The 27,556-nt window shown below is 44.3% G+C and overlaps 3 protein-coding genes across 6 annotated transcripts; 2 read left to right on the top strand and 1 right to left on the bottom strand.

The window, feature by feature from the left end:
* Positions 1 to 7,426: 7,426 nt before the first annotated feature.
* LOC125983210 (dexamethasone-induced Ras-related protein 1) lies at positions 7,427 to 8,840 on the top strand. Its single transcript, XM_049744210.2, has 2 exons — positions 7,427 to 7,820; positions 8,099 to 8,840. Exons 1-2 carry the CDS (start codon positions 7,550 to 7,552, stop codon positions 8,620 to 8,622), a joined length of 795 nt encoding a protein of 264 aa, XP_049600167.1. The 5' UTR covers positions 7,427 to 7,549; the 3' UTR covers positions 8,623 to 8,840.
* A 233-nt stretch (positions 8,841 to 9,073) lies between these two features.
* Positions 9,074 to 9,871, bottom strand: med9 (mediator complex subunit 9). The gene is made up of 2 exons (XM_049745171.1): positions 9,712 to 9,871; positions 9,074 to 9,565 (listed from the first exon to the last, which is right to left on the bottom strand). Exons 1-2 carry the CDS (start codon positions 9,789 to 9,791, stop codon positions 9,346 to 9,348), a joined length of 300 nt encoding a protein of 99 aa, XP_049601128.1. The 5' UTR covers positions 9,792 to 9,871; the 3' UTR covers positions 9,074 to 9,345.
* A 2,807-nt stretch (positions 9,872 to 12,678) lies between these two features.
* Positions 12,679 to 27,303, top strand: LOC125983380 (ubiquitin carboxyl-terminal hydrolase 22). 4 transcript variants are annotated; one of them, XM_049744572.1, is made up of 14 exons: positions 12,679 to 13,230; positions 13,774 to 13,806; positions 19,280 to 19,412; positions 20,369 to 20,482; positions 20,936 to 21,037; positions 21,452 to 21,618; positions 22,432 to 22,591; positions 22,755 to 22,863; positions 23,914 to 24,072; positions 24,618 to 24,744; positions 25,090 to 25,181; positions 25,702 to 25,764; positions 25,850 to 25,999; positions 26,349 to 27,303. In XM_049744572.1, the coding sequence occupies exons 1-14, from the start codon at positions 13,111 to 13,113 to the stop codon at positions 26,389 to 26,391; spliced, it is 1,572 nt and encodes a 523-aa protein (XP_049600529.1). In that variant the 5' UTR covers positions 12,679 to 13,110; the 3' UTR covers positions 26,392 to 27,303. The 4 variants fall into 4 exon arrangements, with proteins under 4 accessions (XP_049600529.1, XP_049600528.1, XP_049600531.1 ...); XM_049744571.1 differs by having other exon boundaries at positions 25,832 to 25,999; XM_049744574.1 differs by lacking the exon at positions 13,774 to 13,806.
* The last annotated feature ends 253 nt before the right edge of the window (positions 27,304 to 27,556 follow it).

Genomic DNA, 27,556 nt, shown 5'->3' with positions numbered 1-27,556 from the left:
AGATATTATTAAAAGTGAAGACAATTTGCAATTCTATTAATGACACACGAATTTGATGCACAATTTGTCTTCGCGGGCCACATAAAATGATGTGGCGGGCCGTATCTGGCCCCCGGGCCTTGAGTTTGACACCTGTGATCTAGAGCTACTAACTCAGTTGACAAATAATGTTTTAATTTAAGTGAAGATGTCCAGCCTTGTATTCAGTTGGCCGTATGTTCCTGCTCAGTGTCTGGCATTAGTTTCCGCTCAAGGTAAAAGTGCTCCGTGTCTGAGGACTATGCGACCAGGGACAAGCCGACTTATTGAGAGTACGCCGTGTTTTGAAGTGCAATGTGTTACGAAACCATGAATGTACACCGTGGAGTTGTGCAGTCAGCAGTTTCTTCACGTTCTCGTTCATCTTGACATGTGTTGCATCGTATAGATTTTTCTTTCTAGTATTTGAATGAGTCCCAGAAGACATAAATGAATCTTTATCGACCGGCTTGAAGATGATGAAATTAGAAATTGAACTGAGATGTCAGAGGGCATTTCAGAAGCATTCGAGTGCTCCTGTAATTTTGTTTCCAAGCGACAGCGACTGTTTCAGACGGGTGTGGAGCAAAATGCAGCTTGTCATCCTCGTCGGTTCTGCCCCTTGTTAGATTACGCAACATGCGATGCACAGCACGAGGCGTCACATCATTTTTATGAGCTCGGCCCTGTCCCTGTTGAGTGTCTGCTGGAGGCCACTTGATGGCCACAGAATGCTGCACTATATACACACGCACACAATATGTTCTTAGCCATAAAATTTACGTTCAACAGTGTGTGTGAAAGATTCACAATAAATGTGGCGTTTGAATTCCCCATCTGCCTTCCATCACCTGCTTTCATAAAAAAAAAAAAAAAAAAAAAAAAGTAACATCAATTTCAATGTATTTTAATTTGATATTGCGGTGGATCAATACAGGAGAAAGGTTTGTTTTTTTACTACCCTTATGCAATACCTACAGTTTTTTTCTATCTTTCATTCGACAAATACACCATATAAAAAACTAATATAAACTAAATTAAAATGAAACATTTTCCAAAAATATATTTAAAAAGTATGCTAATACTACCGCATTTGCTGTAATTAAAACGAACCAAAATTTAAAACCAAATGTCAAAACAAAATAGAAACTAACTACATTTAAAACCCCAAAACAGCAACTTTATACTATTTATTCTAAAAATAAATATGGCTGGTTCACAGGAAGTGTGGTCCTGTTGTTTTACATGAGGAACTTGTTCAAAACCAGGTCAAAATGAGCAAACCTTTCTGCTGTTCTCTGAATAAAGATTCTTCACTCATCCTTTTGGTCATTCATCGATTTGATATCCTTCATGTTCAGGGTCATGAGGGTCGAGCTGCCGTTGTGTTTTTTTTTCTTCCTGGCAGTAACATGTATGAGGCATTCCCTGCTAGCACACATTGTATAGTCAGTGTTGTTTTTTTTCCCCATCAGGTTTTACCTATCCCTGATCCCTGAGGTCAGAAAATGAGCGAGTTCACTGAGTTATTCATAACCTGGAGGTTGTTGATCCGCCGCCGTCCTCCATAAACCCGATTGGTCGAATCAGGACGCCGAGAGGGCCAATCTGACCGGTTTCTGCCATGACGCATGTGTGAACCGGGACGACTCGCGGGTTCAGGTGAGAGCTCGGGTAAGAGAGTACACGCCGCTTTTTGTTTCCGTGAGCTCGTCCACATTCATGTGCATTTTGTATTTCGCTTCCGTGCGCACCTGTTCACCTCCGCCAGGTGTTACGCCGGCCTCTCGGCTGCTAATGTACTATACCTTGAAATAATAATACATAATTAGTCATTCTGCGGCCCCATGGACAGGTGGGAGCCTGTTGACCCAGTCTGTATCTCAAGCGCACTTCGGGTCACACGTGTTTTAATGATCATTACAGCGGCCCACTTAGCGCAAATTGGAGGACCTTTTGTTGAGTCACATGGCCAAAGAACAGCGGGAAAAAAAGCTATTTTTAGAACAAGGGACATGAGGAAAATTGGATCATTGTCTCACCCTTCTGCTATGTGTGTGTCCTCACTGATACGTTTATCTTTATATTCACTGGCCTCCCCAAAGGCACGAAAGTACAGATGGCCTTGTTTTCCCTCCATTAGTTCCACAATATTTACCGGTATCCTTTGTTGAACACACTTAGTTCAATTATACAATCCTACTGGAGAAAATTGGCACAGCAGTCATATTGCAGTGTTATTGGTGTAATTGCGCAACAGTTTAAATTCTACTTGTTTCTTGGAATAACAAAAATGGTTTCACCGAAATTCACATCGACAGTATGTTCTTTTTGGAATATAATATAAAATGCATCCCGTGGATTAGCTTCACCTCAGTCAACTTGAGGACCCGAACTAAAATATTACATAACTGCACAAAAAGGAAAAGACAAATTGTAGCTAGTTTTTGTTGACGTCGCACACTCACATTTGACGGTACTCAAAGTACGCCCGCTTCAGGTTTGGAAAGTTTTATTGCCCCTCAGAATTATCCTTTTTTTTTTTTTTTTTTGATGACCCACGTTCCTGAAAAAGGCAAAATACTGTGTTTGAAAAATTGCCCCACAACTACCCAAAAGTGGCATTTAGTGCAATATTTCTTGAAATGTTATGGAAAGTACATTCACGTTAGATTTCAGCGACTGATATTTACCGAGTTCCTGTTTATGAGAGGACCGTATTAGATAAGATGGCAGCAGTTTCGCTTCACGGGGAGTCTATCATCAAGGTATAAAGGTGAAGAGTCTGGCTGTGAACAGCAAGACGTCAGCTTTTCTGTCTCTCGACTAGTAATTACCCGGACGACCGCTGAGAGCTCCAAGGAGTCACGAACTATCCAGTGTAAATACGCCTACATTTGTTTTAATACAATATTGACACACATTTTGTATTAATATGACCGCTTATATTCGATGTGGCTTTCAACTTTAGGTTTGGGTCAGCTTGTTGGTCACAAAAATAAGACGATGATCATCATCATGAAGGCAGCATCAGGCTTCCGCTTTGACCCCCACTGCATGTCTGTGCATGACACCGGATGATTATTTGTATTTTTTTTTTTCATGTATGCCTTATTAAGAGAACAGTAGGAATGTCCGTGACGGCCGCTGAGCGACCTGATGCGTCACGCTGAGTCGGGCCTGGGCGCCGATTACGTGGCGTGGATGTAAACAAAAACAAGAGGAGTCAAGTCAGTGGTTGTGCATATCATTGACTCAGCCCAATTGTGTGCTATCAAAACAAAACAGCCTTATGCTAAGTACCAAAAGTCTACAGATTGATTGGAGTGATTTGTTCCGAACAGGCAGTCCAAAAACAGATGTGTTGGCTACCGAAGCACGGCCAGTCACTGCAAATTTGAATATTCCTGCATTTCTCTTGCCGCATATCATTTTGACAGGTCAACTGTGATACCTGGTGATGTAACAAGAGTCTTTAATATTTTGCATTCAAGGGCTGTGCGTATCCGTGGAATTAAAACTTATCAGCCTCTTCCTGTCTTTTGATCACAGCACAGCACCGTTTTATTTACGTAATCAAGGGCGGCATGCTGACGACACGCTGTACGGTGTCCATTTTGAATTTCAAAGTAGACCACCCGCTCAGATGAGCACTTTGTTTTAGTTTGGTGGCTCGGTTGACATTAAACACCTTAGCAGAAATTTGTGGCATCAGAAGAGAGCCTTAATTGTCTGGTGCCTCAATCTTACATCTGATGGCCACTATCATCAGCTCCAAAATTGCACCGCTGCATCAAAACATAATCATGTCTCTTGCTGAGTTGTTTGAAATTGTGGCCTGACCCTTTCCAGAACAGGTCATAGACATAAAACACTAAAAGCACCGGTGTCATCATACTAATGCCGAGGTGATATCTAATAACACACGCCGCGTATTTACAAGCTCAAGCCCCGTGTCAGGAATCAAGATCAACATCAGCCTGCGTGTCACGGACGATAACGAGAGTATCAAAACATGCGTGTGGTGGGTCCAAAATAAAGCCGGCGTCCGGCCACATTTGTGTATTGGAAAGTGCAGGGACCCGTGCCTCATTCAACAGTTTGGCCTTGCTTGACACGCAAGCGGCCCCCTCCCCGTCTAACCATCATGACCATCAGATAGGCCGCACAAACACATTCATCAGCTTGCAGATGTTATCTCATCCAGTGAGTAACAGTGGAAGCGGCGAGCGCTCTATTGTTGTCGTAACTGTTGTTGCTTGTTCCAGCTGCCTGGAAGTGACCTGCAGGTCTATTCCAGCACACTTGCCTTTATTGCATTTGGGCGAATTAACTCGCGCGTAAACAAGTGAGCACAGCGCACTTGCGTCAATTATTGGAGGCTTCGGTATGTTCACTAGCTAGCTTGCGAGCTAACAGATGCCTTTCGGCGGACGGACAGGAAAGCAGGCTTGTCCTTGTTGCTTTTGTTTTTGTGTCAGTGAGTAGGTCCTCTAAACTTAACAATGACACTTTAGGAAAAATGAAGCATTTCTTCAACATTATTTAGCATGTGGCTAACACTGCGCGACTGAGATTTTAGCTAATACTTCTTGCTAGGTATAAACCATTGATATTAAACTCAAAGCCTGGGGGCCAGATACAGCCCGCGACATTATTTTACGTGGCCCGCGAAGAGAAATTTTGCATCGACTTCGTGTCATTACTACAATCATTTTTAAAAAAATAGCGACATTGCTAGCAATGTTTATTACCATTCGTCCTTTTCAAATATTTGAAAATTTTTTACTGGTCTCTGGTTTCAAAATTAGTTATTCATCAGTTAGTTGTGTAGCCTATACTGTATGTATATATAAAACGTTCCGCCGAGGGAAACTATGACTATGATGCGGCCCGTGACAAAAATTTGTTTAACACCCTTGGTATAAACCCATAATGCTTTGCAACATATAACTCTCGTAATATTTGGAAATGTATATACCGTTCGTAAACCTAGCGTGCCCCCGCTGATATTTTAGATTACATAATGAGAAAACTTGCACCTTCCCGCATGTGTCGATACACACGTGTAAATACGCAAGCAAATTCCCACACATCTACTTTGCATATGTTCTGCGCAACCGTTAATTAGACTTGACACCAACCACCGATGTGTCATACACTGCTTACGTATATTTCTACTGTGATTTTTTTTTAATTGTCATGTATGTCACCATCACTGTTTTTACATCTGCCACTTTTGTCTCTAAAACTGCAATTAAGGTCGATGCTACAAAACATTAGTGAAAGGTCCCGCTCTGCTGCTGCGTCATCATCCTTTAGAAAGTATTTTTCCAGACCAAAATTAAGTTCAGTCCACGGCTCGGTGCCGGTGTTGTCCACTGAATGGCGTCCTTCACAATTGATTAAATTTGGTGCGACACGTTAGCCAGCTAGCCAGCGCCACCTCAACATCTTACTGTGATTTAAATGCTATTTGTTCCAAAATAGTTTCCTTCTGCGTAGAAATTTCAACAAAATTCTCAGTGTGATATTTTTCCCCTTTTTCAATCTTATGAGTTTGTGTCAACAAAGGCAAACATAGCTGAAGAGAGGATTAATGAGCCTCTACGTTGTCGACCGTGGCCCGGTTGGGCTCGCGGCAGCTAGCGTGTTTACTCTGCTTGAAGGCCGCGTTACGTTACTACATCAGAGCATGTGTTGAAGGCTTCGCGTGTTTCTCCTCTGGCAGAATACACACAAAGATGGTGCTATGATAAGGCACACGACAATGACCCTTTGCTAGTTTTTAGGTGAGAGTCCTGTGCAAGTTTGCCCTTCAAGTTCCCAAAAGAATTCTCAGAAATGTTTTTTTCTTTCTTGCTGCCTTCTACTGTACATTGTACCAAACATCTGCTTTAACTGCAAAATGGACTAGAATATTGCTGTTTTTATTATCTAGTGTCATTTTATCACAAATGCTTGTGAGACAATACTACTGTTTATGTCCTGCAGTGTTACAGCAGAGCTAACCGCTCGGCATGTGTTTGCAGCAGCGAGAACACGCTGGCTTCATCACTGAGTGATAGCCTAATGAAGTAGCAGTGGATTGCCTCCACCGCGTTACACAAACCAGCCGCACTGAGCCTAGGACAGCCGGGCTTAAGTACACCTATCTGATTTCAGCCCTCACAAAAAAAAAAAAAAAAAAGGTCAGGGCCATTTGTATGATTCGCTTGAAGTCAAGGTGAATACAAAATCACAGTGTTTGACTTAACTACAGTAAAAGGGTAAGTAAAAGTGATACAGATAAATGTTTATTATTATTATTATCATTATTATTCCATCCTAACAATTAAAGTGTGGCAGACTAGAATATTCCGTTAGCTCATTTGCAGCAACAGGTAGCCTTATTGAGGCCAGTTTTTGTGTTAGCCTTGGTTGAGAGTCACACTCTGTCCCACCAAGGGTGTTCCGCAGGGTTCAATTTTGGGCCTCCTGCTGTTTTCATTGTATTTGCTGCCCCTGGGTTCTGAAGAAAGCATTTCCTATGACTCTTGGCGAAGAACAGCTCGCTCAGACACATTTTCCGAAATAAGCAGATGGCAATTCACCCAACCCATTATTTTTTTCTGCAAAAGCCAACATGGTCAAAGTCCATCCACATTTGTTTGGTTACTGGCTTGTGTCAGTGTACCTAATGCAGGGTCCCGCGGGGCGCCTCAATAGACACCTGCAGCCCAAGTCTTCTTCCCTTTCTCTCTGTTACGAGCACTGGCTCACATGCTGAGAAGAGAAGTTAAACATAATAAGTAGCCAAGTCGGCAAAGTGGATGAGATGCATTTGAGTCACAACGGGCGTTCTGCGATTAACGTTGATGGCAGCTGCACACTTCGGAGGATGTTTGACGTGGTTTAATTCTTGCATATTGAGCAGACACCTGGCGCAGAACTGATGTTAGTTTTCCATACGTCGATACCCAAGTTCATATTTAAATGGGCCAAAATTAGATTGAGCTATTATGAGTGTATTTTCCTTTGCCGCAAAATGGAACTACAATACATAAGCAGTTCAGTTCAATTGAAACCTTTTCCAAAGTTGTATTTCTGAGGTTGAGTGCCCCCTTCTGGTTGAACATTGACATTCCAGCTTCGTTTCAAAGAAAATAAATGGCAAATAGAAGATTTTTGCTGCAGAAAAAAAATGCGTAATTCGACATGAAGTACATGACGCCTGTCACTTTCACAGTTCTGTTTTGCGTGGTTGTTTTTATTATTTCGATATAATTTTAATGAAGAGAACTGCAGCCTTTACGGCCCGTGGACTGATGTCACACACACACGCAACCACCCAGCATTGTAACTATCATTTGGGGCTCCGCTCCAGGTGCCTGGGCGAGAGCGTGACGCGTGACGCACACAGGAGGCGCGGCCATGTGCCTGATAAAAGCGCCACCCTGGACCACTTGTGGCATCGGTGAGACCCGCACAGCACCTCTTACCATCACCACGCACTCATCACACAAAGTGGATTTTTAAACTTGCATCCACCATGATCAAGAAGATGTCACTCTCCGAGAACGAATTCAACATCCCGGCCAAGAACTGCCGCAGGATGGTCATTTTGGGCTCCACCAAGGTGGGCAAGACGGCCATCATCTCGCGCTTTCTGAACTCGCGTGTGGACGAGCAGTACACGCCGACCATCGAGGACTTCCATAGGAAGTTCTACAGCATCCGCGGGAGCGTTTACCAGCTGGACATTTTGGACACGTCCGGGAATCATCCTTTCCCAGCAATAAGGAGGCTCTCCATACTCACAGGTGCGTTTGGAGCCCGTGCAATGCAGCGTTTACATCTACAACCAATTTTGATTACTTTTGAATGCAGGTTTATTCGTTGCAAAGCAGAGTTTGCGCGTGAATGTATGCGAAGAAAGCACTGTGCATGCAAGGCAGTTTAAAACCAAAGTCAATTCAGTGCAGTGCAGTCAAAATGTCAAACTAAAGTCAATTCAATTCAAAACTCAATGCAATGCAATTTTACTCCAATTGTTGTTTATTGGTATTAAGTGTATGTTTGCTCCTTTGGTCCCCCGCAGGTGACGTGTTCATTTTGGTGTTCAGCCTGGACAACCGAGACTCCTTCCAGGAGGTGCAGCGCCTCAAGCGTCAAATCTACGAGACTAAGTCGTGCCTGAGGAACAAGACCAAGGAGAGCGCCGACGTGCCGCTGGTCATCTGCGGCAACAAGTGCGACCGCGAGTTCCATCGCGAGGTGCAGGACGAGGAAATTGAGCAGCTGGTCGGCAGTGATCAGGACCGCTGCTGCGCCTACTTTGAAATCTCGGCTAAGAAGAACACCAATGTAGACCAAATGTTCCAGACGCTCTTCGCCATGGCCAAGCTGCCCGACGAGATGAGCCCCGACCGCCACTGCAAAGTGTCGGTGCAGTCGTGCGAGCTGCTGCACCGCAAGTCCTTCCGCGTCAAGAAGTGCAAGGACGCCTATGGCATCGTGGCGCCGTTCGCGCGTCGGCCCAGCGTCCACAGTGACTTGATGTACATTAAGGAGAAGGCAGTGGGAGGAGGGCAGGCTAAGGAGAAGGGCTGCGTCATTTGCTGACCGCCCGAAGAGGAAAACGAAAGACTTTTGGAATCTAAAGATCAAGCCATGCAACTATGGACAAGCACCGGGACGTCAAGTCCTCGATGCAGTTGCCTTGAAATCGGCCTCGACTTGTTTACATCCCCCACCGGACTTGAATGTTTGTTACATTACGAACAAATCTGAATGTGTATTTATGTTTGTCGACTTTTGCATTAAATAAAATCTTGTTACTTTTATAATCTTGCCTCACTCTTTTTTAAGTACATTTTATAATTGACAGGTGTAATTATTAAATGATCATCAAACACTATCTATTACTTTTCTTTGATGAATAAAATTAACATCTTTTAAAAAAAATATTTATCATAAGTAGTGATAGTACTGCATATAGTATGTTAGGGTCATGTTTCACACGCTTCATGGGAAAAAAATGCAACTCACCTGTCACGTGAATAAGAAAAAGTAATTCATTTGTGATTCTACAGTATTTATTACAAAATAATACCGAAACAAACATCACACACACCCCAAAATAACATTAAAGGACTTATATTGCTTAACAAATTAATAGCGTAATCTGGTCGTCGTCCCCAACTAAATTCCAATCGTTGTCCTCCATCCGAACAAATGTGTCTCGTGGGCCACCGTAGCTCGCTTGATGTTGTAAACCAAGCGTCCCTGTTTGAATTTGAATTTCTGCGCTCCTCCAGTCAGTGTTTTCATTGTCCATCTCTGAATTCAAGACGCTTTGGGTACGTCGAACATGCAGAGGCTTTTGTATTTCTGCAACAGCTGGTTCTTCGTGCGGACCTGCTCCCGCAGCGTCGCCAGCTGCTGCTGCTGCTCCACCGGGCTGCTCTCAATGCCGGGCATGGCAGAAATCTGCTCCCGTGCCTCCTGGATCTTTGTCTTGAGCTTGCTCAGCTCCTGGTGCACGTCCGGGCTCTCCTTGTCCATGCTTGAAAACAACCAAACAGGAGATTTTATTTCTTCAGTTTATCGCGCTTCTTGTTAGCCTAACGCTGACTGGGCTAGCATGTCAGCTAGGAAAACATTGAAATACAAAGTTAACTCATTTAAAGTCGGACTTTTGTTTCAGCTTACCATTTAATTATATCGTGAACCAAAGGTAGCAGAGAGCAGTCGTCCCCCTCTTTTTCCTGCTTGGGCTGCGACACAGCCATGATCCCTTTGCTGCCTGCGTTCTCGTCGCAGTTCTACTGCGACATGCACGAATACGCTTTCTGATGACGTCACTGCAACAAACCATTACCGTTGTAAGTTATCTGATAAAACTTTTTAGCCACAATTCCTAAAGGTTCTGTACATTGTCTGCTGTACGTTGGTGCCGTCAAAGCAGGTCAAAACCCCCAACAAAAAACTAACTAAAAATAAAAAACATTCCTTCATAAAAGCATTTGCTTTTCTTTTATCATATATATTTTTAATTTGCAAAAAGTCTTACTACACGCTGCATGTAATTATTGTATTCTGATTTAATTTTGATATTTCCTGATATTGCCCTGTTCAGGCAAAATGCAAGCCAAACACTGAACCTTACTATATTTCGTGAAATATTTCTACAAATGTTGCCTTCTTTGTCAGTTTACCCGATTCAACCTCTCACAGGCGTCAGTATAATTTAATGGGTCACTTGAGTAATACTGGCCTCGTTTCTTTTTCCTGCCACAGCCATACCCCCAAATATTATCTGCTTGTGTCGATTATCTTAACAAGAAGGCTGACCCGTAAATGGATTGTTGCTCTACATTAGTACTACCTAGCAACCTTGAGGACCTGCATCTAAATTTAACCCCCTTTGCAAATTTAGCGGTTCAGTCTGTGCACTGTGACTGCAAATTGTAAATCATCCAAGATCTGCTTGGGTGGTCTTACTACCTTTAGAAAAAGCAATGAACCCCTCACAAATGCTCTGTACATTTGTTGTTTGACATTTTATTTTAAAAATATAACTGGTATCGCGTACACTTGTAGAGTTCTTTAACCGAAGTGGGGAGGCCTGGAATTCACTTTGTGATTGGAACTAGTAAAAAATGTTTTGAAATTTGAAGAGATCGTGTTCCATCATTGTGGTGCTTGTTTTCTAAAGAACGATGCACATGATATAATCAAGAATTCTGGTTCTTTTTCTTGAATACAGCTGGAAGCACAATAGATGTGTTGTCTTATGACTCACTGACCTTCAAAAGCAAACTGACCTATATATTGTCACAATGAGCATTTCTCATTCCCAACTCTCACACCTGCCAGATAGTTGGGACACACCTCCAAAAAGTCGTGATGGCAATTAAATGCAAAAGCATAACAGAACGCTGCTAAGCCCGTTCCAAGGAACACATCCAGAATGCATATTACATACAGAACATGTTGGTCGCCGGTGACCCAGATATGTAGGCCCTAATTGTCATATCGTGGTCACCTCACATTTATAAGTCGGGAAAAGTGGGTCACGACCCAACAGTACCTACCCACGCTCTGCTCAAATATGCAACATTATATCTTGAGGAAATTGACACGTGTCGACAGTAAAGGCTAGGGAATATCCGGTTGGGTCGCCGTGCATTCGTTAACGTCATGACGACCGTAAGAGGTTGGTAAACCATAAATCACTGATCGTCTTCATTCTGTCCTATGATAGTTTCAGGACTAATTGGTGGCAAATCATATAATCTCTTTTGGAGTTTTTCCTCTTCAAACCTGATAAACACAACAATTATCACAATGTTGTAATTGCATAAACTGTAACAGGAAATCAGTGGCTTGAAGATATATTGTGTATAATATTATCATAGGAAAAATGGAACTTGAGTGTGTTCTGATAATATATGTATGGACCGTCATGTCTGTCATTTAGTAGTGAGCGCTTGGAAGGAATTTGCAGCTATACTGCACTGTGGATACTTAGAACTGTGCTGCCTCCAAGTGGAAGCTGACGAGATTAATCTCTTTGTATCTATGTCGCCATATGTCCATGTTTATCTTGACTGATAATGAATTTTATTAAGCAAACATAATGATGGATAGTCTTATGGTAGAGCTCCATTTGCTGGGTGAGAATACAATTCACATGCGTCATTCTGTTCTCAGGCCCCTTCAAAAATATTGGAACGGCAAGGTCCATTTGTTTTTCGTGTATGATGAAGATATTTGGCTTTCAGATCAAAAGATGAAGATGAGAAAAAAGTTGAGAAATTCACCTTTTCATTCATGCTTTTTACATCTGGATGTGTTGAAGTGAGCAAAGGTATTGGAACACGTGATTAACGGTTTTTCTAGTTGATTTTAGATGAATTGCCTACACATTACTGCTTGTTTTTGTCTACAAAACCACTCTGTATGAAAATATACCTTTTAGCAGTGATCTCACATTTATTTGGATGTTTTTTTTTGTGGGTATTTATTGTATACTGTGATGAGAAAGGAGAGCCTCACATTGAGTCCCACTTAAACTTATAGCCGTAGTCGCCCATGTAACTAGTTTGTTCATTAAACACGGGTCATTCAAGTTAACGGTGAGGCTACACCGCCTCCACGCCTAATGGTCCAATTTGTCTCAATTTATGCAATCACTACATCATAGCTTAGTAATTGAAATTTGCACGCCTCATTTCAACCCGACAAATCTATCTGTTGTGCTTGTCCACTAGATGGCAGGCTTGAATTGGGTTTTAAACGAGCCTCCGTGTAAGTTCATGATAGAATATTGTTTATTTCAAAAAAGTACAATTTTCTTGTTTTTACACATATATTTGGATAACATAACATGACACATACATCTAGAACATATTATAACACATTCTAAATCTATACATTGAAAATAGTAATCATTCGTTAAAGTAAAGAGGGTGAATATCCTTGTTGGTTGTAATTAAGGAGTGGCATTAATGCGTTTGAATTCAATTTTATTTTTCTGTGTGTGAATTTTTTGTTCGAATTCACCGGCCCGACTCCAAACGCCGCTCGTCCGGCGCGACGCGGAAGCGAAACGAGCGTTTCCAAAACATTCGTCGGGCTCGGCGTAGTGACGTCAACCTTTGTCCTGACCAATCACGGCGCACGTTGGCCGGGGCATTGTGAAGCAGGAGTTGAAGCGTTAGCAGCCAGGCTAAAGTGGAGAAAGAAAGCTAACTAATCGTCCGAGTGCAAGTGGCGCTGGCTCAAAACGTGCATGGAGAAATAAGGAAGTTGTTAACACAGCAGCGGGAAACGACCACTCGACTCCGGGAGGACTCCGCAACAATGTTTCCAGGGTGCTAACGTACAAGACGGCGCTTGTCAGATGCCAGAGGAGAGCGTTTTTGGATACTCCATCGCTTGTCCCGTTTCCAAGCGGAAACCATTTCTGGACAGATAGTTGGAGGAGAGGAGAGGAGAGGAGGGGGGTGGGGGGCGCTAAAGCTAGCTGGCTAGCCAAAGCCAACCATCCCGGAGACTTTTTGACGCTGTCACCCGGCGAACCCCAACCCGAATGTTTTGTCTGTCATGAGTCCGGCCGGGTGCTCCCATGTGAACGGTTATAAGGTGGACAACTGGAAGCAAAACCTCCGTGTCATATACCAATGCTTTGTTTGGAGTAGCACTGCTGAAACCAGGAGACGTAAGGTAAACAACAACAACAACAACTGAAATGACGTTTGCCTGCGCTGCCCGTGTCTGCAATTCACTGCGAAGTTAACCGTGACACAAAGGAGGGGGCGGAGGGAGGACACGGTGCCCGAGTGCAAAATGATGCACCGCCACACAAATCAGTGGATGTGTTGAAACAACGCCGCCGCGAGTAGTGGTCAGGTTAGCCAGCAAACCGATCGGCAACGGTGCTGCTCCTTGGTGGCTTAGCGCAACACTTTTCATTCATGCCACTATTGTTGTTGCGGTCAGTTAGCCGCAAGGCAGAAAACTCACCGATAACAAGAATGAGTTGGGGGGGGGGGTATTACCATATCAAATAGACCCCATTGTGTTGCTCGCGCATGCAAATGGGACAATGCTGCAAGGTCCACAACATGTGCCCCAGCTGGCCACTCACTTTCCCTCCATTTAGCCAACTCGGTTTACTCGTTGCCAGTGTGTCGCGTTCATCTGCTTCAAGTTGTGCTGTGCAGCCTAGTAAGTTTCATGCATTTGTATTTTGTTGTGATAAAATAGGTGCTTCAGGGGGATGCGGGATGGACAGAGATGGTGAGTTGATGATTCTCCTCCTCTTCCCGCTCCAACTCATCTTCTTCCTCTGACTCTCCCCCCCCCCCTCGCTTTTGGTAGTCTAAATAATTAGGAGTTGGCCTGCTTGCTTTCTTATTCTGAACCTTCGTGGCCTGTGGCTCATTTCCATATACTGTAATCGTTATGAAGCCAATACATGACATGTAGCAAATCTTCATAGAACTTTGCTGCATTGCTTGTTAGCTCTACAAGAGCTGAATTCAAATTTCTGCCTTTGCCAAGGTAATAAAAGCTCAGTTACTCATTTGACACATTTAGTAGCGTACGTGTAGTTTGCATTGCAGCAGGTAGCACTGTGCACAAGTGGTGAGCACGCCTGTCTCGCAGTTCTAATGTTCTGGGTTTAAATTTCCCCGCCGGCCTTCTTGTCTGGGGTTTGCATGCTCCGCTGTGCTCCCGTGTGTTTTCTTTCTGCGCTCAGGTTTACGCTCAGTTAACAGCCGTCCAAATCTGCACTCAGATTTTCATGTTTTCATGTTAGAACGCTGAAAATTCACAGGTCACCAGCATTTTCTACAAAATCAATAACGCATCAGCCAACCTGCCAGCAACATTTGGTGGAAACATCGCTTTCGACAGGCACTCTGAAATGTTTTTTAGATTGTGCAGGTGTACCTAATGAAATGTCTGGTGAGCTCAACGCAGTCGACCTCCATTTTTTTTTCTTGACGTTTGTGTTATTTTTGTTCACGGCTTTTCCATTGTCTGCCCCCACTGACAAAGCCCTCCACCACAAGCTCAAATCATTTCCCAGGCTGCGTTGAAAAATGGGCAGTGAAGGTGTCACCCGTTCTGCTCGAACAATCCTCGACTCCCGTGGGCTGATAACGAATAGCGGAACGAATGCCAGATTGGACCGCGGCCCACTGTGGCTTTTTCCTCACACCCTTAGCTATCGTCTTGGGGCCGCGCTGTTCCGTGCCGGTGATGCGGACGACCTACCGAGAAAAATAGCAGAACTCAACTCTGCCTTGTTCTGCCCTTTTGGTGTTTGCGGTTGATAGTCGGCAAATCCGCTCTTTCTGTTCTCCAACCTGCCGAGTTCTTCCCTCGCCGAGCTTCATTACGTCGTTCGTATGAATAATTTAAACGTATATAGTGAATGGAGATGCCGGTAGAGCGTGTGCATGAATATTCACAAGGTCCTGATTATTTATTGCGCGTGTGCTCCCGTATACGACGTACGTATAGATGAAAAAAAATTCCATCGGGAAGAAATGTGCTGTGCTTTTGAAAAGCCGTCCATGGAGAACATGACATGGGCGTGGCCTCCTGTGGAGAATTTACTGTCAATTAGATGAAAGGATGTGAAGCTATATGAATGCTCCATTTTCCCTGTTTTTAATGAATTGATGATCACAAGAGCCAAAAAAGAACCTCGGCTGTCTGCTTATTTTGACAATCTTGCGGGGGAATTGACCCAATTTTAATAATGCCCATCATCCTTCTGTACGTTGGTGGTGTCAGGTTCCCATCACAGCGTTGATTGTTCTCCACTACGTTTCCTCTTTCACCGCTTGATTATCCAGTCAAACCTGAACTGAAACGAAAAATCTTGCTCACAGCGACGCTCATCTTTTAACGATTTGGCGTGAGCCCCATAAGTCGAGCCTCACGCTCCTCAGTTTCCCCTCATCTTCGTGTCCCTAACACTGTGGATTCGATCACTTGTCAATCGTTCATTTTTCATTTTGGTTGCGCCTGCTGTCAATCATATTCAAGAACCCTCGAACGAATGAAGATTTTCAAGAGGCCCATGCCGCAACCGCTCTCAACCCTTTGATTGATTCTCTCCTTCACCTCTCCCTCCCACCGGTCCACATTTCTTCCTCGCCTCTCCTCCAGCTGCTACTCCTCATTTGACGGGCCGGCAGACACGGCGGAGGCCGCTCTCCGAGCAAGCGCGCTGCTTGCGGCCCGAGTCGGCTGCCGCGCTTTTCTTTTGTAGCGCCATCTGGCTAATGATCTGTCAATCACTCTCCAGGGTCCGGCCAAGACCAAAAACCCGAGAGGCGATCAATCTCCTCTCGCACGGACACTCAATTATAGTCTTTTGTTCAAACCTGGGACCCCAGGTGCTGTCTTTGCTCTGTAAATGGGTCTTTGTCCTTGTAAAAAACACCAAATTTGGTAGAAATGGGAGGGATTGCTTCTGCTCTCAAACTGACCTCGTGCCAAGAGGGCGGTGATTGCACAACATCATTGGGACTGGAATTGAAGAGACTGAAGAATGTTAGCATCAGGTCCAGATGATGAAGTTTGACGGTTGGTAAAGCCCAAATAACCTCAAATGCCTCGAAGTCGCCCCTGGCGGAGCCATCGCGAGTTCACTTCTGACAGTTCTTGCGGAGACCGAGGCTCGTTATCTGCTTGCTGTCATGCTAATGAATGGTGCAACCTTTTGTTAAGGTCACATTCAACTGCCTGCCGCTTCTGACTTTCTTGTATACCCGCTTGTGGATTTCTTTAGGGTGTGGGCTGTTGTTTTTCTGCTGCATTAGTCAAAGTGAAATGCATTAAAATGGGCTGGTGTTCTTGTACAGTGAGGTTTTTTTTACAAGGTGGTTGGACCAGTTTCTTTTTCTTTGTTGTTGCAATAAGCTTGTTCTGACCCATGTAGTGTTGGGTCAAAGATTTTTATATAATAAACATTTATTTTGCATGCATCTCCGTCGTTAATTTCGCTGTACGCCGAGACTCATGCCAGATAAGTTCGTACCCCGTGAGTCACTGCTCTCATATATCGGCGGTCTGCGCTCTATTGACTTTATCCTCCCCTCCCCGGTCTGTTCTTTGCGGCAGAAGAAGCGTGTGCTGTTGAGCCAGACCTTTGTCCACCTCTTTATAGTCCTTGTCATCCTAGCTCTCCCAGCCGACGCAGTATAAACGCATTTGGGGAAACTGATCTTGAGTTTTAGATGTGCTTTATGTGGCTTGCTTGATCTCTGGACCCAACTATTCATCCAGGTAATTACCATCCTACATCTGCTCTTCAATCAAAGAGCAGCTTTTTTTTTTTTTTTTTTTTTTCTCCCATGGCCGTTGCTTTGGACACCCGCCAACGAGCGGCTCCAGATGGAAGATGCGGTCCAGGGGGTTGCAAACATGACCCTCTGCTACCTGTATGACAGTTGTTCCAGTCATTTGAGCCACCGGCTGATCAATAGCTTCTCTAATAGAACATTAAAAGCCCAGGGCGGAGTGCGACTCGTGACTGATGATATTGAGGAGTCGCATCGCTTGTGAGGCGGGAGAGTAAATCGAGCCGAGCGCCAGCGTGAAATGATTGCCCGCCATTGCCATTGAGCATCCAAAGTGCTTCGGAAGAGAGCATGTCACGCTCTTAATGTGGGTGAAGCGCTGTCCGGCCTAAACATTTCCCCAGTGGAAACACGAGACTTGACCAAATAGAACTGGACTACTCGGTGGACACGAAGAGCCACAGTCACACCACTGCAGCTCTTTTTCTTACATCGAAAGGCCTTCTTTATTCCCAAACCAGTTGCAGCCGGTTGGCTAACAGTACCGTTTCATTAAAAACAACAAAAAAAGTGATCTGCGAACCGTAATATCCCCTGCTGCTGTGTCATCACTATTCAGCCCACCAAGGCTCAGTCAACACACCAACTATTCTGTTCTGTATTCACAAAATTGTTTTGTTTGCTCATTCCCCATTGGATTTTTCAGGTTCAACAAAGTTTTGCTTTTTGCAACTCAGCTAATATTAACTCTCCTAAATCAAAGTTATTCAATGTTGCACATAGACTGCCAACTATTCGGTAGTTCACGCCAGCTACAATCTCTCCAACGCAAGATCTCTGTTCATCAGAGAAATTGCATTGGAGAGATCGGCACCGCTGTCAGTTGCGGCATTCGAAACGGTCATCTGGTGCCGTTCGGCGGTCCGTTTGCGCTAAAGATATGCAAGGGACTGTGTTTTCCCGCACCCACCCACTTGTGCAGAATTTCCAATCCGCCCACTGACACAGATGAGCCTTTCCAACACAAGATTCTTTTTTGCTTCAAACATGTCGGGCTTGGTCCATGCAATTCTAGGCAATGACGGTGCGCGTTAGAGCCAATCTTTCAAAGACGTTGATTTTTGTGCTCGGTTTCTTTGACTTTCTGAAAGAAGTGAAAGCAACTTCTTTGACGAAAGCCAAGCATTAACTGTGTCTGCTGTCAACCAATAGCGAAAACGCAGACAATACAGCGCGGGGCTGTCGAGTTGGTGTTCATTAGCTTTTTCTGTGCTGCGTGGGAGTGTGCGTCTGTGTTATGATCTCGTTTCTTTCACACGGCACACCAGAAACTGAAACCTTGTAAAAGTCTGCTGCCACGCTCAGATCACCCTACCCCCCCTCCCGGCATACCCACTTCTTCCTCCATCCCTGCCGTTATTATTCCGACTTGTCTTCCTCGAACGGGAATTCACCTGGAGCGCCATCAAGTAGATGCCCCAGATTTAGTATAGCGGCCTTTTGTTTGCTTTGCATCTGTTGGAACATATTTATGGCATCTGATTTACAAGCATCATTGTGCAGTTAAAGCCTTGACGTCAGCACAGAGCACCAAAAAAAAAAAAAAAAAAAAAGTAGTTTAATCCAGTTTAGTCTGTCTGCTTGAGATCTCAATATTTCTGTCGCTTTCTTCAAGTTTGATGCATTTAAGAAACAAAATCTACTATATCAATAATTGTGATGTTCCGAGAATAATTGACATTGGGGGAAAGTAAAGCGCAATTTTAAATATTTGAAAAATTTGCATAAAATTACGTTATTCTCCAAGCATGTGATTCAACATTATTTTAAGTTTTGACTTGTTTTGCAAATGTACAAATAACATTTCTCAGAAAAAAAACCTATATTAAAACTATTGCTATCGTAGCAATATTTTTCTATTTATTCCTTCATTTTTTTTACTGATTTTAAATGAAATTGAACAAAATTATTGCTGGCGTGTTGTTTTGTTCAACAACTTTTTGCTCCGTATCCCTAAAGTATCGTAAACAGTTGAAGGCCGCCTGCTAGAATACATTGCGGCCATTTACGACTACGCATTTTTGTTGTCTATCCTCACGCTCCTTGCTTCAAGGCTCCCGTTGGCTATTAGGTTTCATTTCGCCGCACACAAGACAAATTGTGCTCTGTGGTCCCGAGCTCACGTTTCGTGCTTGGTCCGGTCTTCGATCCCGCGTACTGCAGCCGTTCCAGACCTGACTCAGAGTTGAGGGCGCAAATATGTTGCATCGGCGTAATTTTCGTCTGTCCCCGGCCAAGCGGCGTCTCGAAGAACGCAGCTTCAAATTCACATGACAGGCTTGCTTACATTATTATAGCTCCATTTTTTTTTGGGTCCTCTCAGTTTTCACCTAACCGAACAAACCCTTCTCTCTTTCTCCCGTTCCCTCCCTCTGTCTCCTTTTCCCCAGGCCAAGTCGTGTATCTGTCACATGTGTGGCGCCCACCTGAATAGACTTCATTCTTGTCTGTACTGCGTTTTTTTCGGTTGCTTCACCAAGAAACACATCCACGAGCACGCCAAAAACAAGAGGCACAATCTAGGTAAGAACTCGACTCACAAACACGATGATATGCTTATTTCCTCATCATTATTAATCTTAAATAGAAGAAATAGAAGTTCAAAAGAAAAAAGAGGAGTGGGGCTAAAACGATGAATCGATTAAGCAGTTAACAACTAGCTGCTAACGGTTAGCCAGTTGGCAGCCAACTGCTAACCCAGGCTCACGTCAACACTCATTGGCTGACACCCGCGTCACTTTCCCCTTTTAAAGCCACACACATGCAAAGTCATAAATACTTCAAAAGGTTCAACATGAACAATCTAATAGTCAGGTTCCTCACACTTGAATCACATTCTTCTTTCATGTCATGGGAACGTGAGCCACTCTCCGCCCGCTATGTGTCAACCATTTAAATCGGAGCTCACTCGGTTAGCCAGTCAAGCGAAGCGTTTTACGCTTTAAACGGCGCTGTCACTTAACATTACGAATCTCCAATTCACTTTGACGACGGGGCTTCGTTGAATATTCAAAATGTGCTTGCGTCAGTGTCTTGGTCCAATTCCAGAGATTTTCATAACCAAAAAGTACACACCATCACCATGCAGGACATGCACATCCTCCACCGCAACATCACACATTAGTTCCATTTCCCAGCGTGGGCTGCGTCAAAAATGTAAAGATCTCTCCGTCGACTAAAAATAGGTTGTCACGGCAACAGAGCTAGCGGTATTGTTTGCCGCCCAGTTTGAGAATGGAGGCGGCTGACTGGCCGTGGCGACAAACACGGGTAGCGACGGGAGACACGGGTCGTATTCCATCCTGTCGGCGACGATTATCGAGATGGAAAAGATTCGGCCGTGTGGGAAATTTAGGCCAGGAGACGGCGGGCGTCTCGAGGTCGAACTGCCAAGCGAAGCTCGTGGTCTGTTACTGTGCTGTAATTATGGCGCAATCTCACTCTGTCTCTCTTTCTCTCGCTCTCCCTCCTGCTTCCAGCTATAGACTTATTATACGGCGGAATCTATTGTTTTGTGTGTCAAGACTACATATACGACAAAGATATGGAGCAGATTGCCAAAGAGGAACAGAGGAAAGCCTGGAAATTGCAAGGTAAAGCCCTGGGCTTTGCGCTCTTAGTTCTGGTCTGTTTGAAAAAAAAAAGTCAGACTGGAAAAAACTGGCCCAGAAAATAAAATGCATCACATTATTTAAATAAAATAGGGCACAAGCAGACATAAAAAATCCTGCATAAATAAAAAATTGCAATTTTTTTATTTTAAAATGGACATTTTTTAACGAGATGTTTATTATGATTAAAAAAAAGGGGATCGCGATACAAAAGATTGTTTTTGGTGAATTCAACAAAAGCTGTTTTCACTTTATACTTTTGTAATAGTTCGTTTTTTCCCAAATTGTGGTAAGCATGTTAATGCAAATTTACCTATTTTTTTGTTCTCAAATGATGTTTGTGTTGCAACTGTTTTTGTCATTAAAAGCGCCATTTTCCTTTTTGTCAGTGCATCACAACACTGCCTTCCATCCGACTCTTTTCTCCCTTGACAGGCATCGGTGAGAAATACACAACGTGGGAGCCCAGCAAGCGGGAGCTGGAGTTATTACGACACAATCCAAAGCGGAGGAAAATCACTACGAACTGTACCATAGGTGGGCCGAGTTTGAATGTTGTTCACTGGTCTACCCTGAGCTCAGGCCCAAAAGCATTTAAAAGCACACTGAGCGCAGTTTTCCCCAAAATAACCCCCCACGCCGCCTCCGTTGGATTCGACCCAAAAGCCGGCTGTGTCTCACCTGCTCCGTCGGCCGGAAGACTGCGGCTGCCTAAACGAATCCGTTCACAGCTTTTGGCTTCTCCTCCAGGAGTCCCACAGTTCAGCTGGCAGATCTGCCCCGAGCAGTACTGTACGGCCTCCGAAAAAAAACGACAACCCGTCTTTCCTCATAGCTCAGACGTCGAGATCGTAAACGGCACGTGATGGATTTGGTGCTCAATTGAAGGCATCTAAATGGTGTGCGTTGCTTGTTTTGTGTTCCCCCCCCCCCCGTTGTGTCCCCCCGCAGGTTTACGAGGGTTAATAAATCTGGGCAACACGTGTTTCATGAACTGCATCGTGCAGGCCCTCACGCACACGCCGCTGCTGCGCGACTTCTTCCTCTCCGACAGGCACAAATGCGAAATGCAATCCAACTCCTGTCTGGTGTGCGAGATGTCGCAGCTCTTTCAGGAGGTACGACAAAACCCGAACGTTAAATATTGTGGATGAGGACTTGGCAGTTGAAGTCGTTCTGAACTCAAATCATCGTTCCCTATTGGAATTAATGCAAATATCATTAATCCGTTAAAGCGCCCCCTAATGCAACCACCCAACCCAGTCTACAGTATTGTCCTGCATAAAAACATGCAGCAATAATAAAGTAAAAAAAACTTACCGATTACAACATATTTGTATTTTTGACTTTGTTATGGAAAGTCTAAATTCCAATTTTAACTAGAATTTGTGTCTTATTTTAACTTTGTTCTCTTGCCAATCCCGCTTCATTTACGGCAAACTTTTGCATTTTAAGTCATGTACTGTACACTGACAGTTACGTAATCGCTCCTTATTCCGCTCCCACACTTTTTTTCCCCCTCCCCTCACACCCTCTCGCTGCACTGTATATACAGCCTCACAGATGGCAAGTGGCGCTCGAATGATTTGAGTCATCGCTCGCTCGCTCCTCCTCAGCTCGCAATGACACGCACGCACGAGCACTCCTCTGCCTCGTCTCACTCGGCTGAGCCGTAATCGTTCACCTCCCTCGTCATCGCCCGGGGCGGGCAGCAGACACTGATGGAGTATTGAACCGTGCCTCTGTGACATCAAAAAAACACACTCATTCACAATTTTTAATAAATTCAGTACAGAGAAACCCCCCAAGTCAAAACTGTGCCAGGAGTCGAGTCGAATTTCACAGCTTACACACGATGACCCTCGTGAAGATAGTGAAAACATACAACATATCATCCAACTAACATACATATGTTGACTTCTTCCTCGCAGTTCTACTCGGGCCACCGTTCACCTCACATTCCCTTCCGACTGCTGCACCTGGTCTGGACGCACGCGCGCCACCTCGCCGGCTACGAGCAGCAGGATGCCCACGAGTTCCTCATTGCCGCGCTGGATGTTCTCCATCGACACTGCAAAGGGGACAGCCTCAGTAAGCAAAATAGCTAATTTGTCGCAATTGCTGGGAGGTAATTCATAAGACGCACATTTGTCAATTGAAAGGGAAAGAGGAAATTGCTACCTCAGAGTAATGTCGGGACATCATACTTGCATTATTATTATTTTTATCCATTACCTGGAATCCGTGCTCGCAGGAGAGAACGACAACGGAAAGAAGGCCAGCAATCCGAACCACTGTAACTGCATCATCGACCAAATTTTCACCGGGGGGCTCCAGTCGGACGTTACCTGTCAGGTTTGCCAGTAAGTGCAAAGCAGATAAGAGCGCTCTGCCGTAGTAAAAGTCATTAATTTCCATGTCACTTCTCCTCGCCTCACATGGGGGCCAGACCTATAGAGTTGGCAGTAGTGGTGGCCGGGAGGACGATAAGAAGGGGGGTGGGCTGTGGGTGGGGGGGTCTTGTCTAGACAGCGGTGCTACTCAAGCTTGGTCGCCCCCCCCCCCCCCCCCGAGCTGTTCTGTCACATTAACACCAGCTCACTGCACCGAACTGCAAAAGCACCGCAACAAGCCAGAAAAGCCGCACCCTGCTCAATGGGAACTGCTCGTGTGTAGCTAGCGCAACATTAGCGCTCTAAAGGCCGTAACAAATCCTTATTTGTCAAATTCATGAACAAGATTTGTTTTTCTTCGGGATTGGCACTAAATCACCGCCCTGTCATGACACTTCACGCTGGTCAACTGAAATTTTTATTTCGAGATGGCTTTATCTATTTGCATCTCTGGTTAAAAAACAAAATTCAAAATGTGTTGACCAGTTATATCTTTGGCCACCTGCTGGTACCTCAGTGTATTACAGTGCCATGACTCATCGGTTCATTCAACCGCTATCATGAGCTGCAATTCCTTTTGCATTCACTGATGGGGGTTGCGCACATAGCCTACTAATTTTTGAACATTTTAAACTCATTCACTGCCAATGTCATTTAATTCAATAGGAGAGGTCTGAAAATGGCGGGCAGCGAATGATTTGTAAAATGACAGACACACACGAGCTGACTTCCACCAAGCTACACTTTGTCACAATCACTCAAGGTTTTGTGAGTGTAAATGTCAAACAGGTTTAACATTGACTTTTCAAAATGAAACGAGGAGGAAAAAAAAACGTCATTTTATTTACGGCTTGCCCACTCAAACAAAAATATGCGTCGTTGAAGCTCACGTTATTACCGCATATGTCATCATCCTCTCGTCACGATTCTTATCGGGAGACAAAGCTCCACGCGCACAAAACACACCTTGCTTCTTGAATGATTATGTGCCCCCCCCCCTTCTTATCTCTTCCGCCGCAGCGGGGTTTCCACGACGATAGACCCCTTCTGGGACATCAGTTTGGACTTGCCCGGCTCATCCACGCCGTTCTGGCCCCTCAGTCCCGGAGGTGACGGCAGTGCTGTCAACGGAGAAAGCCACCTGGCGGGCTCTACGACACTCACAGACTGCCTACGCAGGTACACAAAACTCCAAACACGTCATCATTAAAGCGGCTTCCTCAATGTTCCCCCTAGTGGCCAAAGCTGGCACAACAGATTGAGCAGCACAATGGCCATTGAATGCAAAAACTGATGAAATTGTATGAAATTGTTCTTCCTCTGTTTTAAGCGCCCTATTTTAAGCCGATGCTGTTATTGCCATAGCGGATGTCACTCCCCATCCATTTTTCCCTTCTCTCCTCATCTCCTTATCTTATTTGCTTGCCTAATTCCTTTTCTCTCCCCCTCGTACCCTCGTCAACCGTCATCTTCTCCTTTCCCTCTGACTTATTTTTCCCCTCCCTCCCCTCTGCTGCGGCGCTTCACACACCCCCTTAGTCGCTGCAGCAAAGTCTATTAAAGCTACAGGGCCTGTTGCCGTGGTGATAGAGGCGTTGGCAACACCAGCGAGGCCGAGTGGCTTTCGGGTGTACCGACATGCGATGCAATGTAGAATGATTCGATAAAGGAGGTGGGGGTGGTGTGTGATGTGACAGCATTTCTAAGCCGTGACTTTTCTGCAGGTTTACGCGGCCAGAGCATCTAGGAAGCGGTGCCAAAATCAAGTGTGGCGGTTGCCATAGTTACCAGGAGTCCACCAAACAGCTGACGATGAAGAAGCTGCCCATTGTAGCGTGTTTCCATCTCAAAGTGAGTCCGGACGGTCACGTTGCGTCCTTGGCCAAAACGCCGACCCCCCCTTTTTTTTGTCCTTCGTTCCAAAATTGGATCCGTTTGTATCGTCCCGGAATAGTTTTGACGTTAACCACTGGCGCAGCGTTCCCTCACCATGTTTTATTTATCATAGACTCGGACGCTCATCATATATTTATGCAATCCAGAGAAATGGGCCGACTAAAAGATGGTTTCTGTTCGCAAGCTTAGCTTCAAAACAAGCTGTGCTGTATTATCTGTTTTTTTGTGGCCCCATTAACAAAATTCACTTGCCATTTCCCCTCCCCCCCCCTCCCCTCTCTCCTCTCTGGCCGTCCCCAGCGGTTTGAGCACTCTGCCAAACTGCGGCGGAAGATCACAACGTACGTTTCCTTTCCTCTGGAACTGGACATGACGCCCTTTATGGCATCCAGGTGGGAGGACACACAAAATGCCAACTAGCTGAGTATATTTGGAGCTGTTAGCATGCTAGCTCACTGGAGATACATGAATTAATTATGACGAATTGTCCAACAATGATATTTGCACAATGAATGCAAAGTGGGAAGAACACATTTCTTAGAAAATATGTCCTTTTTTTTTTTTTATTTAGCAAATGATCATCAGTATTTGCAGTTTGAAACCACTTTTCATTTTGAGGGGAATAAGGATTATTTTGGTAACCTCTGTTTCAGTTTTATTTGGACATAATACAAATATTCTTCAATGTGTATCCAAAATCATGGTTTGGTGTGTGTGTCAGCAATGTGCAGCCCCACCCTGCATGGAACAGTCCATTCATCTCTTGTCAGACACGTGACACCTCCCCAAAAAATTAAATAGCTGCCACAAATTGGACAATGGCGCCACTCCGTGGACATTGTGCAACACCGCTGCATGGTTTTTTTTTCATTTGAATTTTTTTCATCTATTTCATGTCTTCTCTCTCCACAGCAAAGAGAGCAGAATGAACGGACAGTATCAACCGACGGTGGAGGTGTTAAACAACGATAACAAGTAAGTATAATCATCTAGTCCTCTTGAGGCACTCGAAGACACGTGGCCGCATACTTATAAAAAAAAGCCGCCGTCGTGCGTCCAGGTATTCCCTGTTTGCGGTGGTCAACCACCAGGGCACGTTAGAGAGCGGCCACTACACCAGCTTCATCCGCCAGCATAAGGACCAGTGGTTCAAATGTGACGACGCCATCATCACCAAGGCCAGCATTAAAGATGTACTCGACAGCGAAGGGTGAGAAGGCAGCAGCACGTAAACACAAACACACACTCCAAAATAGCGTCATTTGTTAAGCTCTGTAAAATCGCGTGTAAAATATATTTTGTAACCGTCGCCCAACAATAGTCAAGTAAAAAGCAAAGCAAAAAAAAAGTTCCAAACAAAAAAAAGAAAGAACCCAGGATGCCTTGCAAGGAGATTTCAGGTGTGACGCTAAAAAGGAAGGATGAAGAAATGAAGGATGAAAACAGGCAAAAGCATTCACGCCAAAATTGTTCTGTAGTACATTTGTGCATACTATTTATGTATATATCAAATTTTCTTTTATTTTTGTTCTTGAACCCCAAACCCCGCCCTTTTGTAGGTATCTCTTATTCTACCATAAACAGTTCCTGGAGTATGAATAGTTCTCTTGACCTCCGTCACCACTGACTTTGAAGAACCAATGGCGGACAGTTGGCAACACACACACACGCACGCACACACACATATATTACAAGTCTACCTGACTGACTTTAAAAAAAAAAAAAAAAACATGCTCCTCTGAATGTGGAGGACAAAATCAAAAGAAAACAAAAGAGCATATTTCAACAACAACAAAAAAAAACAAGCACTGAGCTACTTCTTGGCATCTACTTGACAAAACTGAATGAAGAGGAGGAAGCGGCGACGTCTCTGGGCACATCTTAGTACAGTATTCTGACCCCCCCCCCCCCCCCTCCCAAAAAAATGAATTTATCTCCCACGGTGCTCTCGTCTCATCTGACCAAGCATTTAACTCTGAAGGCCGCCATTATGCATCATGGGAAAGCAAAAAAACAAAACAAAAAAAAGCATAAAAATAATAATAACAATGATGAAAAAAAAAAGGAAATCAATGTATTAAGAACTTTGCAAGAGCATTTCTATGGCTATGATATTGTATGAATGGATCTATTTTTTATTTTATTTTATTTTATTTTTTGGAGGAGCCAAGAGACACTTGCCCACCAGGCCTGTTGCTAAGGCCAGCGTTACCGTGGAAACCCTTTGGACCGTCGGTGTGCTCCCTCATCTCCGATTTTTTCAAATCTGCTTATTGGCAGGGAACTTATTTTATTTTTTTATTTCTTAGCACTCATGGACACATTTTTCTTTGTTTACTACTTTTAGGTTCATTTTTCAAAAATAATTTTCAATACACGAGTCATATGTCCTTTGCTGTTCCTGTTACTGGAAATGTTTTTGGACGTATATGCTACTTTCATTCTTGTGGAATTGTTGGTAATATGATGATGGTGCTGATTAAAAGGACGCTCACTTTTTTTTTTTCTGTCATAGCCATGTGACCACGCTGCTGTCTTCTCTAATAACGACCCATTAGTCGGATCCCATCGCGGTTAATGTTGCTCCGATCCTCATGGATAAGTTCTCCATGGAAACGTTGCGTTCGCCGGCGCGTGTCGCACTGCAGTGCAATAAACAGCGCACTTCACATCAAGAGCAGACGCAAGGGCATAATGCAGCTCTCTTCTGATGGATCGTGTCCGTATCGGAACATTTCAGATAAGACCCAAAGCGATACTACAGCGA

Source organism: Syngnathus scovelli, chromosome 16 (genome assembly GCF_024217435.2).
Source record: "Syngnathus scovelli strain Florida chromosome 16, RoL_Ssco_1.2, whole genome shotgun sequence".
In the NCBI taxonomy this organism is placed as follows: Eukaryota; Metazoa; Chordata; class Actinopteri; order Syngnathiformes; family Syngnathidae; genus Syngnathus; species Syngnathus scovelli.
The sequence above is the reverse complement of the archived record's forward strand: the minus strand, read 5'-3'. Positions and strand labels throughout refer to the sequence as shown.

Bases quoted from the DNA above. Each gene is read 5' to 3' on its own strand.
- LOC125983380 (XM_049744571.1), top strand. From the start codon at position 13,111: ATGAGTCCGGCCGGGTGCTCCCATGTGAACGGTTATAAGGTGGACAAC. The intron at 13,231-13,773 runs GTAAACAACAAC...GTGATAAAATAG, and splicing joins CTGAAACCAGGAGACGTAAG to GTGCTTCAGGGGGATGCGGG. The intron at 25,182-25,701 runs GTGGGAGGACAC...CTCTCTCCACAG, and splicing joins ACGCCCTTTATGGCATCCAG to CAAAGAGAGCAGAATGAACG.
- med9 (XM_049745171.1), bottom strand. From the start codon at position 9,791: ATGGCTGTGTCGCAGCCCAAGCAGGAAAAAGAGGGGGACGACTGCTCT. The intron at 9,566-9,711 runs GTAAGCTGAAAC...GTTGTTTTCAAG, and splicing joins GTTCACGATATAATTAAATG to CATGGACAAGGAGAGCCCGG.
- LOC125983210 (XM_049744210.2), top strand. From the start codon at position 7,550: ATGATCAAGAAGATGTCACTCTCCGAGAACGAATTCAACATCCCGGCC. The intron at 7,821-8,098 runs GTGCGTTTGGAG...GGTCCCCCGCAG, and splicing joins GAGGCTCTCCATACTCACAG to GTGACGTGTTCATTTTGGTG.